The sequence below is a fragment of the Pelobates fuscus genome, chromosome 3 (genome assembly GCF_036172605.1).
Source record: "Pelobates fuscus isolate aPelFus1 chromosome 3, aPelFus1.pri, whole genome shotgun sequence".
Taxonomy (NCBI): domain Eukaryota; kingdom Metazoa; phylum Chordata; class Amphibia; order Anura; family Pelobatidae; genus Pelobates; species Pelobates fuscus.
The window spans coordinates 30,060,083-30,074,984 of record NC_086319.1 but is presented as its reverse complement, the minus strand read 5'-3'; the positions used below and the strand labels follow the sequence as shown (position 1 = coordinate 30,074,984).

Genomic DNA, 14,902 nt, shown 5'->3' with positions numbered 1-14,902 from the left:
AAACATTACGTTCGTGGATAGACATAAAAAATCAGATCTGTCATTCTATTCTTTTCTCAATATTTTCACCACACAGCAACATTTTTAGATTATTATTTTTTTATTTTTTTTTTGCTGCTATGGTAACAGTGTCTATAGAAAAGTTTTGGCTAATATTGGCCCTACACAGCTGTTTCTGAACTACATTCGCCATTATGCTTAACCAGCCCCATGACTGTCTCAGCATGATGGGAATATATTTCAGAAACCTCAGAAGTGTCCGTATTAGCCAGACCTTTGGAATATGTAAGTTTTTAACAAGGTCCACAAAAATACCAAATAAAACATGCAAAAGTAGAAATGACTGCTCACATTGTCTTTCATCAGCATCATAATATTCTCTAAATTAATGATCCCCATTTAGTGCACTCATTTACTATACTGTATATTTTATAGTGGCATCTTTTAACTTAAAATTTTTCCATACGTCTGTGGAAAACAATAATGTAAACTGAATAATATTATATTATTTAATTGAAGCAGGTTATAGTAAATTTAGCTGAAAATGAATCACTGAAAGAGAGTACTGTCAGTGTTTCAGAGTGGAGGCAGCCATCATGGAATTGCATTAAAACGTTAATGATTGTTACTGATAAAAAACAAACAAAACAAAAAAAACTAGGTTGTCGAGAGCACGTGATGTCAGGAGCCAATTAGATTTTGTGATATGGTTATGTAAATGGTTCAATGATGGTCTGTGCATGACATGTCCAAAGATAGCTGTAACCCTTTTGTTTTTGTTTAATTTTTTGTTATTAACCCCTTCCTGATGGTAGGCTGTGCTATTCCGTCCTTTAAAAAGGAGGGCTTTAACGCATCTGTTATCTGGACCTCCATGGAGCCTGTACACTTACCCTGCTCACTAGATCCGATAGAGGAGACGGCCTGAGAGATTTTAGCTTGCCATGTGATGCCATATTTATAAAAAAAATAGCTATATGTATTTGTTGATGTCCTGAGCCTTTGTTAAATCTATTCTCTAAGCACCAAAACAAATTTGCCTTAGTTTAGTTGTTTTAGTGTATAAAACAGCAGTTTCACCACTTAATTATCTGCAGTTTAGGAGCTAGAGGAACAATCCACACTGCAAATGACTAACAAATAAAAACTCCTCACTCATGAAGCAAGGGAAACTCAAGCAAGCAGAAGGTCTTTATGGCTGTGGAGTGGTCCTTTAAATCACCTTTGTTTTATTGTAATGCAGCCCTAGCTACAGCTCTCTTGGCTGTGACTCAACACAGCCTCCATGAAAAAAAAGGATTTCATTTTCAATCAGATCTTACAGAACAGTGTGTTTACTGTAGAAGCTCTATGATCCTGCTCTGTTAATGGAACTTTACGCAATCACGTGGGGCTACTGCAGGCTGTAGCAGACTATTAACATGAGATAAGAAATTCTAAATTTAAACACATTGTGCACAAGGGAAGCTAGTGTAGGGAAGCTCAGACAGGAGATGTGTGGCTAGGGCAGAATAAGCAAAGTTATTTAACTCTTAAATGGCAGAGAATTGATCAGTGAGATGGTAGGGGCACAATCTACACACCAAAACTGCTTCATTAAGCATTTTTGATTTTCCTTATCCTTAATATTCTATCTGCGTTACAACCTAGTGACTCTATACAAGGCTTGGGTTAAATGAACTAGGGCAATATATTAGAAGCGTTATAACCTACCAGGATATTAATAATGAAACCGGTAAGAAACTCCTGTAAGGAATCTGTAGGATCTTGTTTTACTTGGCTGTGATTTCAAGTCGATTGTTAGAGAACTGGATAAATATCAGACACAAAGTTGTTAATTACTTTCATTGGCAATGTTTTACAAAAGTCATATACCTACAGTTCTATTTTTCCCACCATTGTTATGATTTTAGCACAATTTACAATATACAAAAAAAAGCCTTTTCCTTTCATAATTGTCACTAAGCTGCAAGGAATATTTAGATATTTTTTATTATCGAAAGAATAGGAGGTAAACACAGGGTTCCTCGGCAGAATGACTGCTCCCTGCGTGTGCTGAATAATCTATACGAAAATGGAATATTGCCTATTCATAACTTAGCAATTCCAGCTTTAGACCACTTCCAACCCCTGCAGTTTACGTTCACTACTCTTGCCAATATACAAACAATACATCACATGTACATACAATTCATATAATAATAGTGTTAGGCTATTGCATTTCTATAGACAAATCCAGATTCATTCTTAATGTACCAAAGTACAAAAAACATAAACACATACATTGATTAAAAATTATTTTTTGTTTTGTTGTTTTTATAACGGCCATGTCTCTATAGTGTACTTAATTTATGGTATCTACATGACAGCAAAAGGAAATATGAGGCAAAAGGTATACCATTTTGCTATATACATTATAAATTAAACTTGCGTAAGTCTGAGTTTGGTAAAGTTATGTTTCTATAGATTTGTGTGATGTTCTCATGTATTGGACATTACTTTTGGGTTGGCAAGATTGGCACAAAAAAACGACTAAGATTCGATTCGGATTTTAGTATTTTTTTTTACATGACTTATATAACACAAAGCGGCCTTAGTTACAGATGGCGTCCTGAGCGCGTGTGGATGCTCTGACCTATGATGTTTCGTGAAATTATTTGATTCATGTATGTAGGTGTTTAGGAGGGAGCAGTACATTGAACAAGATTAAATTGATATCATATCAATGAAATATCACCTGTTGCTGTTTTTATACAGATTTTCCCAGCTTCTGCTCCCTTGGACGGTGCGACACAGTTAACGATATGTGGTCGAGATTTTGTTCTGAACAGAAATAACAATTATGACTTCAAAAATACGGTTGTCACTATTGGTGAAAAGAATTGTAAAATTGATGGAAGATCCAGTAATGTAAACAAGTAAGATATTACTATTTTTTTTTTCTTCAAATTGTGCATATTTTATAATTCATACATTTACTGTTAGATTTTTAACTAGATTTTTAACTTCTGTAGAGGTGATGGTGCTTACAGTATCCCTTAAATTGCTCAAATACCAATAGCTCTGAGCTGTCATCTTTTAAAGGACCGCCAAAGTCACCCAGACCATTCCATCTCAGTGAAGTGGTCTGGGTGCAGTGTCCCTCTCAATCCTGGAGTGTTAAATACACCTCTAGTGGCTGCCTTCCAAACAGCCACTAGAGGTTCGTCCACTTGGGGGGACCTGAATTAACCTTAAGACAGGGACACTATTGTGTTAGGAATACAGGTTTCTTACGCAATAGTGTCCCTTTAATGATGTTTGACATTGGAAAATTATACTCCTTTTATTTTTTAAGGCTTGCTAGATGAGATCAAAGAAGTTGCATGTAATACTAGTGTGTTTGTGAATGTGTGGTGTGTGTAAGCGCATGCACATTCTTGTAATGTTGAAGTACCATGAGTTTATGTATCATCAAGAAATATCATTGCCAGGTTAGTACAAGAAAGATTGTGTCATCCCATTTATAAGACTCACCTGAAAATTGTTCAGTGATGGGATTTTGCTCGAAAGCAGGAATATAGCTTTGTGAAAGGTTGAAGTTGATCAATCTAAGTTTCTTAGTCTTTAAAGGGACACTATATGCACCAAATCATCTTTAGCTTAATTAAGCAGTTTTTGTGTATAGATCATGCCCCAGCAGTCTCACTGCTCAATTCACTGCCATTCAGGAGTTAAATTACATTTGTTTCTGTTTATGCATCCCTAGACACACCTCCCCTGGCTGTGAATGACACAGTCTGCATGAAAACAAAATGGTTTCATTTTTAGTCAGATGTAATTTACTATAAAAGTTTGTATCTCCTGCTTTGTAAAATTAACTTTAATTACACACAGGAGGCTCATGCAGGTCTAGCAAGCCATTAACAGTGCAAAAATAGGATATTATAAATTAGACAGGATTTGCAATAAAGGAAGTGCAAACATTAGATGACTCTTACAGGAAGTGTTTAAGAAGGCTGTGTAAGTCACATGCATAGAGGTAGGACTAGAGCAACATAAACAAAGTGATTTAACTCCTAAATGGCAGAGAATTGAGCAGTGAGACTGCAGGGGCATGATCTATACACCAAAACTGCTTCATTCAGTCAAAGTTGTTTAGGTAACTATAGTGTCCCTTTAATAACATTTTGCCAAGTGTATGATAAATATAGTGATTTATATTTTTATATTTTAGGTTGGTGTGTAAACCTGGCACAGTTCCCAAGACTATTTTTAACATAAGCAGTAGTGTTTCGAACGGAAAACAGACTGAAATATTCAGCATTTTTTCATATGTGGTAAGTAATGGGAGTTTATGAAAATTGTATTTAATATCTAGAAGACAAATTAAGCTACATTATATGTAAATATTTCTAGTATTATAATAAACCAGCTTTGTTTTCATAGGATCCTGGAATTACAAACATTACACCAATTTATGGCCCAAAATCAGGGAAAACCTTGCTTACCGTGAAAGGTCATTATTTAAATAGCGGGGCAGTTCAGAATGTTTATATCGGACAAGAAAAGTGTACCATCAAAAGGTAAATTCGTATATTCATATATATTGTTATGCCATAAAATATTCAAAAGAAACTTCATCCACGCGTTTTCTTTTTCATTCATTTTTCAAAATGATTCTTCCTTCGGGTATATTTCCCTTGCTCTATTCTGTAAATTCCTGTCTTTGTTCTGTTTCAGTCCATTGCAGCTTTTGACTCATTTCCCATCATGTGCCGCTACACTGGACCTCTCTCTCTTTCTCTCTTTCTCTCTTTCTTTCCTTAATGTTACATTGCCTCCTTTCTAACCCATGACCTACCTACTTGCCCTATTGGATCCTCAGTCTTTTCCCATGCCAATGCTTTGCCTCACTTATTTTTCTGTCTCAATTTTCAACTCTCAAACCTATATCCTTGTCCTTCCATCTCTTCCAACTTGCTTAATCCCCTGCTCTTCTTGGTCTCCTCTGTTCAGACCAACATTCTCAGTAATCAGTTTTCTTGTCAATTTAGATTCTACTTTTCACCACTACCACCCCTTGTCCTAATCTACTTACAGCTTGCTTCATGTTGCTTTCTCCATTCTATACCCATCCTTTTAATACCCTGATTTTTGTCTCACAATCCACGTGAGCATTCCTACCATCAATTTTTATTATTTTTTTCTCTACTATCCTGTCTCTTCCACTTATATTATTTTTAACAAGTCGGAGATCAGAATATAAAAATATGGCTATAATATTATATGTAAAGTTATAATTTTTAAAGGGACACTATAGTCACCTTAACAACTTTAGCTTAATGAAGCAGTTTTGGTGTATAGAACATGCCCCTGCAGCCTCACTGCTCAATCCTCTGCCATTTAGGAGTTAAATCCCTTTGTTTATGAACCCTAGTCACGCCTCCCTGCATGTGACTTGCACAGCCTTCCATAAACACTTCCTGTTTAATTAAGATTAATTAAGATTTTCTTAAATTACATCTGTTTCATAGTGAAACCAGTTTTTTTTTCCATGCAGGCTCTGTCAATCATAGCCAGGGGAGGTGTGGCTAGCGCTGCATAAACAGAAACAAAGTGATTTAACTCCTAAATGACAGTGAATTGAGCAGTGAAATTGCAGGGGAATGATCTATACACTAAAACTGCTTTATTTAGCTAAAGTAATTTAGGTGACTATAGTGTTCCTTTAATGTTAATGTACCTGTGATTGTGATATTGTGTTATCTCTTTAACAGTGTTTCTAGTACAGTAATCGAGTGCTATACACCAAGGCAGAGCACAGCTGCCTCATATCGTGTCATACTGAATATCGACAATGCCAATCGTGAAGCAAGTATCAAGTTTACATATAAAGACGATCCCATCATTTTGAAAATTTACCCTGCAAAGTCTTTTCTCAGGTATACGATCAGTTTTTAAGTAATGTAGAATTTTTTAAGAAGTTATCCAAAACATGTTATTCTTACTAATACAACTCTGGGTTTCTAATTATTCTACATAATTATTGTTGTTTTAATTTTATTTATTAACTCATAGCATGTTTCACAGCCCTGTACAATAGGCATACTAATGTCTAAGGTTTTAGTTCCAACTGTAAATCAATAAAAATCACAATGCATTATTGATAACACTATTATCTCTCAAAGTCAGACGTGTGATATTGGTGATGTTAGTATGGGGTTTTTGTCTAGGAAAGAATATGCCACAGTATGAGCCTAGTAGGTTCTGCAATCTCTGTTTAATCAGGATGGTTTACTGATCAATTTATGGTAACAGATGGTAACTAATAATGTGGAAAAAATACCCCATTTGAGCCTTAAAGTGAATTTGTCACTTTCAGGGGTCTGTTCATATTTTGTAAATATGCCTGAAAGTGACAGATCTGATATGAGCCCAGTGGTTGCAGGGTGCAGGAGAAGGTACATTTTACCTTCCCCTAAAGATGTCCGCCCAGCTGCCGCCATCATCTTCCTGCTGGTCCTCCTCAGCTCCTGGTGCTGCATTTGCCAGGAGCCGCATCAGTAAACTTTGGAATGCGCATGAATACATTGTCGAGGTCTATGGAGAATCCTGTGCGAGCTTTGATGGAGCAATGACTGAATCCCTCAGCCGTCACATGTAACAGCCGCTGGGATCGGACAAAAGTTGACATCGGAGATTTGCAATTTGTCAGCTTTGCTCAACCTAAGGCTTGTCATGGTATGTTTGGATTGTGTTGGAACTGTAGGATCATTATTTCATAAAGTATAAATTGTGATGAAATATTGAAAAGTGACAGATCCGCTTTAAGGTAGCTTTGTGACAAGGTAAAGGTCATTTAACACAGATGTACATTTTCACGTTGTTATCCTGAATCCATATAGTATTCTTACCAGATATAACTCCCCTACCCTATACTCTTAATTACAGATATCATGGAATGTGGAATGACAGGTGTATTACACTGTGTTAAGGGATAAGACCCTTGTTATCTACTTAGCTATCCAGAATTTCTTCTGATAGATAGATGGATGAATGATGTAACCGGGATACATAATGGCTGCTGGCTGGATGGTTCCTCCTTTCCTGATGTTAGCTGTTGGTCAGGAAGACGTATTTTACTGACTGGTTGATTAAATATGTTTTTAACCAGGTGGGATCTGACATATCGGCAGTAAAAAAGTAGCACAGGAAATTTGGAAGGTCCAAGTAACAAGGGGGACCTTACAGGACCACCTAGAATCAGGAATGCATTTAGATCTCTAGAACCCTTACACACGGAATTCTTAGGTGTCCCTAACTCTCATTAGAATCCTATGTGTGGCATTTATTCCATGAATTGGAGGGCGAGGAAGATTAGGGTGATAGGTAGAAACATATTGATTATATAAGTGATTCAATATATTACATACCACCTACAATCCTTTATTCTGTAGGAAAGCACAGGTGTTAGAAGCACACATTCTATGCAATAATATATTATCTTTATTAATCGAAGTGCATGGACTTACCTGGCTTACTCCTTTTTAGACACCCTTAGCAAAATATGGGACTATTTTTTTTAGGATAGTCGTATTTGTAATTTATTAAGACCGATGAACATAAGTTTGTCAAAATAATTAGTTTTTGTATTTAATCTCTAAATGTTTAGCAAAAGAAACTATAGCAATTTATAAGGCGATGTTTTGTCACCCATTGTATACATTTAAATCTCACTAATTAACTGCTAAATAAACCTTATCTAAATAAACTTTCTTTTTTTTCCCCTTTATTTCATACTGCGGAGAATATTGCTGCAGTACATCAAAATTGGGGGATGGGATATCATCATTGAATGTAGATACAATGTAGACATGAATTCATTGAAACAAGGCAGTGGGCTCTGCTGCGTTATTTAATAAGGGGGAGTTTGAGATAAGATGTTCTTTTTCACTAGAACGAAGTATGCAGCGTGTTTGAGGTAGATTGAGATTGTTTTAGATGGAATTCCCATAATTCAGTTAACGTGATTAAGTATTTTGCCAAATGTTGAAGATTATACAGGATTAATGAACACAGTGGCTGTTTGCATTGTGTAATAATTCTGCTTTCGAACAGATTGTGTGGCTGCCCACACAAATATAGACAAATTGGGGGAGAGAATTGAAACAATGAAAAAACACTTGTGGGGCGAAATTCTAAAAGCAGTAAAATTCCAAATTCTAAAAGCAATAAAATGTCAAATGTAAAAACAATTGTGGGGCGAAATTATAAAAGTAGTAAAATTCCAAATTCTAAAAGTGATAAAATATAAAAAAGTAGTAAAATGTAAAATGTAAAAAACAATTGTGGGGCAAAATTCTAAAAGTAGTGGTCACCATGGAAACAAAAAGAGTCATAAGATCACTATGTACATTCATTATCTTAATAATGATAATAAGTTAATTTTTTATGCAAAATAACCTAGTAGGTTTCCAGTGTTGGAGAAATATTGTATGCACTATGGAATAATGGAAATCTAATCTTGGTCAATGTTTGGTAAAAACCCTAAAACTCGCTGTTACTTTTCATATTTTTACTTTAACTAATACAGCGTACAATCTATATTATTGCTGACTGGTACTGTCAGGCAGAGATGGCAAGATCATGGGTCGTGTGTGCAATCATATTGAAATGTTTTATTTAATGCATGATTAGTGCAGCAAATGTTTATAAAACGTACTGTATAAAGCTGATTGTAAGATAGCTAAGGGTGTGTTTTGTTTATACAGTGGTGGGAGCTCAATTATAGCTCAAGGAATAAACCTGAACACTGTCAATACACCACGGATGAGAATCCAGCTGTCCAAACCATCGATAAGCTACAATGTGGTGAGTCCTGTGTGTTCTGATAATTTATATATTATATCTAGAATTATTAGATGTATTTTAATTAGAGCCTGATCACATCACTTTAGCTTGTTTGTTTTACTTCTCCAGTTCTCAGGTACCCAAAATGTAGATCCCCAGATGTTGTCAAAGTGCAGCTCCCATGATGCTGTTAGGATGGCAAAGCATCATGGGAGCTGTAGTTCAGAGACAACTAGGACTCAGACAATCATATCAAGGCTTTTCTGTGCCTATTTGTAGCAAATGATAGTATATATATATATAAACAACTCCCTACTGGTTCAGGTAGACAAGTCATAAACAAATCTGCTCACCGATAAGGTATGTTGGGGAGTGCCAAGTGAGCAAATAAAATGTGTTTAATGTGACAATAAGGAACAAATTGTTCAACTTGTTGCAACATTCCGCTGTCATAAATTTCGCAAAATCATGTCAATCAATAGACTTTGCTAATACATTAAACAAAGTTATCTTGTGTGCTTCTACTTTGTAAAAAATAATAATGATAAAGTTTATAATAAAATAATAAAACCCGTAAACAGCACACTTTGTGATTAATACCTAAAATAAAATAAAAACTGTTAGGGTTTTTCTTTGAATTCTTAACTAAACTCCTTAATTAGCTTTTGCTTGATTTGCGTTGATCTGGAATACTTTAGAGTAATACAAATAAATACTGTTAAAAAAAATTTTTTTTAATGGAACCGCAAGGAACAAATTGTTCAACATGTTAAAACATTACCTTGTCTTAAATGTAACAAATAATTGTTATTCAATGGACTTTGATAATACGGTAAACATAGTTACCTTGTGTGCATCTAGTTTTAAAAAATAGTGACAGAGTATATAAAAATAAAAGTGTACTCTGCACATTGCGGCAAATGCCTACAATAATTTTAAAAAACAGCACTTTTTGCTGAAAGAAACTCAATTAGGTTTTATTAGCTATTTGTTTATTTAGTATGCCTTGGGATAATTCAAATAAAATTGCTGTATTAGTCTTTGCAACAGCTCCAGTTATGGACAATTTGTGAAACTATTTGTCCAACCAGCAAGATCAGAGTGTTATGGAGGCAGGGCAAACACAAATCCAAGTGGAGAAAAATATTTGAGTATTGCAAACACTGTGACTGGTTCAGGCTGGAACTTTAAAATCTGGGCCTTATTCCAAGCAATTTGAGATGAATCAATGCATTTTACACACAGAGGCTTTCTGTCCCATATTTATAGATAACCTAAATGTTTGGAAATTTACAAGAATTTCTTTATAAATTAAAAATTGTACCATTTTAAAAGTAAAAAAAAAAACAACAACCTAATTTTTTTCAATCAAGAGCATTTTTAAATAATAAAGGGAAATTAAAATTTCAAAATTGTCAGAAGCTTTACTGCCCAGAATTTCTGAATTCTCTGTGACTTTTCCTTTAAATAACTGGTGTATTGTGGTTCCTCGGGGTATCATGTGTTCCATGAATGAATTCAGGCTCAACTAATCGGCTCAAGAAGCACAATAAAGGGGACATAGTCACACACAAAGTATATTAAGGAAAAAGTATGTTCCCAGCACAGTTGCCACGTTTGGGGCTGGGCCAGTCATGGGTGAGTTGGGCTATGAAATAGTCTCCAGAATTCCTATACTAGGACCATGAGATATGTTTTTCCTCATTCATAATTATTTACCAAATTAATTGCAAATAACCATAGCAATATAGGAGATATTTTGCAGAGCTCTCAGTAGCCCACACCTCGTTCTAACTTTGTTCTGTAAAATGCTAATCTGCAGACATATAATTAGCACAGTTTATTTAAGTAACATTTACTTATCCATTTTAATGACGCCATCGCAGGCTAAAAAAAAAAAAATGATTCTGTGAACTTATGATACTGTAGATGCTCTGAATAGCTCACTCTTTGTTTTTAACAATCCGAGCTATGTTTTTGTTATTTATTCTTATAACATGCATTCCAGAACATGTCGAATGTCTCCTAATTGGGTTGAGTGCTTCTACAAATCAAGCTGGTAGCATGAAAATAACATGTCCCAGTTATGGAACATAGTTCTCATAAGGCAATGCATAATATAATTAGAATCTGGCAAATCTCAGGGCTTCTCGCATGCTGCTCTGCCGAGATGGTGTCTTCTCGCTTGTTCAGTTGGAACTGATACAAAAACCACATAATTTATGACATGCATACTCTCTAATTCACTGTAAGAAGATTATTGGACTACGAATACAGTGAATGCTTACCAAATGTTTGGAATTGAGTCAGGGGACATATTTTTGCTGGGACAAAAGATAATAAAAATATCTTATCGCTATATTTCTAACACATGTGATGCAAATTAAAATCTCATATCTCCTATATTTATAGAGCTCTTTGTTTAGTGGGTGAAGATATTTTTTCATTTAACTGGGAATTTGGGAGAATTAACAAGACATCATTTTAGGGTAAAAAATTCCAAGCTGATAAAATAATTGAGTCTGATCATTTTTAAATTTCTGCTACGTTGTCCTAATATGTGTTTAATCCACATCACATCTGGCTATTCCTAACTAAAAAGTTTGGGCTTGCATTTATATTGGCTGCAATCAATTATCAACAAGCTGGCAATCAGTAAAATGATTGTTTCCATGCTACGGAATGTCACTATTTGCAATAGGTAATTAATAGCTGCCATTTTTTTCCCGTCTATAATTAAGATTAATAGGAGACAAGAAACCTTATATAACACCGGATTTACATTCAAGAACAGGGGTCCTCAAACTCCGCCCCCCCCCCCCCCCCCCCAGATGTTGCTGAACTACAACTCCCATGATTCTCTGGCTATCTATGTAATTCAAAGAATCATGGGAGTTGTAGTTCAGCAACATCTGGGGGGCCGGAGTTTGAGGACCCCAGTTCTAGATGGTTAAAATCACCACCAGCTCAGAAGCAGTCACTGATTTTCTCAACTTTACACCTTCTTGAATAGGGAAAAATACATTCATTTGATCATTAAGTACATCTAAAAGGACATACCACTACCCAAATACACAAAAATAAATAAAAATCAATCTTTAGTAGATATAACCCAAATGGAAACATGCTGGCATTTACTTTATCATTATTTCAGTGGGGCTATACCTAAAAACTGTTTGTAAAAGCTGCAGTTTTCTTGTCTGCAGCCTTTGTAAGCCCTCCCCTTCTAACCCAGCCAGACTTTCTGTGGCTGTCCAATCACAGACTTCCCAATGCAGCTTAATGAGAAAGGCAGGTGTTCTGGGCAATTGCTTCCTCTTGAGTTTAACTCCACTGAGCTAAATAACCAGGAAGTAACAGTCACGTGTGGTAACTTTAAGGGGTATAGCAACCAGCAAAATATAATTAATTGAAAAAAAAAACATTCTAGAATGTCAGATTAAAAAAAGCTGCCACTGTAGCTGAGTTGGAAAATGTTTGTTTCATTTTTGCAATCTGGCTTATTGGTCACTACAATGTGCTGTTTAGTCAATAAACCATTTAGGGTAGCTTGCTCAAATGATCCCAGGTGAAGTACGCATTCACAGATAAAACCTTTTATTGTGTCTTATGGTATTGCTAGGGCAATTAATTATTTAGTTTGATAAATGGTAATTGCTAACTGGTGGTCGGTATCATTGGAGGCAGATGTGAGCTCCGAGCCGGATTAACCAGGGAAATCTGTCAGAATTGCATCATCTATTGATATTTACAGTGCTATGTGGCTGCTTTTTACTGACAAGCGTGGAAACAACCCCTACAGTAGATGTAACAATGACAGACGCATGTCATTTAAATTAATATTACATGTGCTGATTCTTTTTTTGCTGTGTAAGAGTCCTGGAGATATTTCAAGAAACAAATAGTTTCACTCACATGACCATAACCACATAGGGATTATCTGACCCCAAATTTGGTGATAGCTGATTGTCGTGCAGGGATAGCCAAACTCATGCACCCCAGTTACTTGATTTTGGAAGGCTGAGCTAATTGGGAGTTGTAATATGTGGGAGTGGTTATAATGGACATTAAAAGACCACTGTAGTGCCAGGAAAACAAACTCGTTTTCTTGGCACTAAAGTGTTAATAGGTCCCCCCCACCCTCATGGCCCCCCTTCCGCCAGGCTGAAGGGGGAAGAAGGGGTTAAATCACTCAGCTTTCTCCAGCGCTGGGCTCCCTCGGCGCTGGGGACTCTCCTCCTCCTTTGGACATCATCGGCTGAATGCGCATGCTCAATGCTTTCCTATGGACGCTGGCGTCTTCTCACTGTGAAAATCACAGTGAGAAGCGCGGAAGCGCCTCTAGCGGCTTTCAATGAGACAGCCACTAGAGGCTGGATTAACCCATATGTAAACATAGCAGTTTCTCTGAAACTGCTATGTTTACAGCTGCAGGGTTAACCCTAGATGGACCTGGCACCCAGACCACTTCATTGAGCTGAAGTGGTCTGGGTGCCTATAGTGGTGCTTTAAGTAAATTCCTGGAAATGTATGTGTTTTACTTTCAATCACCTAAATTTGCAGTTTGGGATTTTTACCCCTAAGTAGTGATGTCCCGAACGGTTCACGGGCGAATAGTTCCTGGCGAACATAGCTTGTTTGCGTTCGCCACGGATGGCGAACATATGCGATGTTCGGTCCGCCCCCTATTCGTTATCATTGAGTAAACTTTGACCCTGTACCTCACAGTCAGCAGACACATTCCAGCCAATCAGCAGCCGACCCTCCCTCCCAGACGCTCCCACCTCCTGGACAGCATCCATTTTAGTTTCATTCGGAAGCTGCATTCTTTTTTTTTGTATAATTATTATTATTTTTTTTTCTTAGACAGAAGTGTGTTATATTTGAGCATGCTAGGCTGAACGTGCGTATATCATGGCTAGTTGCACTGAGGGTATGAGTATATAGCAGTACATTGTTGTGAAAGATGGCTGTCATGTTTAGGGTGTAGCTTGCACATTATCAACTGTGTATTTATATCAGCAGCTCCACCACTAGTTATAAATCAAGTGTGAGTCGCCCCATGAGATGAGACTAGTGAATAACATAATCTGTAAGCTAGATGGTGAATACACGTATACCTATATTATAATGGTATATTTGTGCACATAGTATCGCGGCACATCTGCCCCAAATTGCAATGTGGGTGTCATTCGATACTTCAAGTAGTGTGCAATTCGGAGAACACTGAATTGGGGTCTAATGGGCAGCTGCTGCCGAGTTTCTGCGCATGAATCAGCCCTGTGACCTATGTAAAGAGAGATCTTCAATCGCTGATAAAATGTCCAGCGTATTTGACAGGCCTGTTAAACGATCACAGTCAAGATGAGGATTAATCTTTCTAGTGATAAATCATAATTAAATGAAGTGCTGTACAAATATACACAGAAGATATGGTAGCTGTATGCAACTGATAGTCCAATAGCAATCAGTGTAACGTGTGAGCGACCAAATAGACAAAAACAATCAAACACTGAAAGTGCTGGTAATCAAACCTGTGACCTATGCAGAGAAAGACCTATACTCGCTGTTAAGATATCCAGCATACTTATTGACAGGTCTACAATGGTCACAGTGCAGATATGGTTCCTTCTTTAAAGTGATAAATTATACATAAATGAGGTGCTAAACAAATGTACACTAAAGATATAGCTACATTAGATACATAAAAACACAGAGGACCTGTTCATAAGTTTTCAGGATACCTCTGGTATAAGTAACTTGCAACAAAATAAAGTTGCAGTTAGCTTGCAACAAGACAAAGTTGCAGTTTTGTAGTGATAAATTATACATAAATGAGGTGCTGTACAAATATACACTAAAGATATAGCTACATTAGATACATAAAAACACAGAGGACCTGTTCATAAGTTTTCAGGATACCTCTGGTATAAGTAACTTGCAACAAAACAAAGTTGCAGTTAGCTTGCAACAAGACAAAGTTGCAGTAAGAACTGAAATAGTAACAGTAATGATTTACTTGGTAAACGGAGTGGAATGTTGCCACCAACTGCATATGAGAAATGGAGCT

At 36.4% G+C, this 14,902-nt stretch overlaps 1 protein-coding gene across 2 annotated transcripts in view; it reads left to right on the top strand.

Moving 5' to 3' along the window:
• The window catches only part of MET (MET proto-oncogene, receptor tyrosine kinase), a 130,623-nt gene that overhangs the window by 74,580 nt on the left and 41,141 nt on the right, over nt 1-14,902 (top strand). For both annotated transcript variants that reach the window (XM_063446852.1, XM_063446851.1), the window contains exons 6-10: nt 2,758-2,918; nt 4,217-4,319; nt 4,429-4,565; nt 5,760-5,924; nt 8,754-8,853. In XM_063446852.1, coding sequence (XP_063302922.1) covers nt 2,758-2,918; nt 4,217-4,319; nt 4,429-4,565; nt 5,760-5,924; nt 8,754-8,853 — 666 coding nt within the window. The remainder of the gene's footprint in view (nt 1-2,757; nt 2,919-4,216; nt 4,320-4,428; nt 4,566-5,759; nt 5,925-8,753; nt 8,854-14,902) is intronic.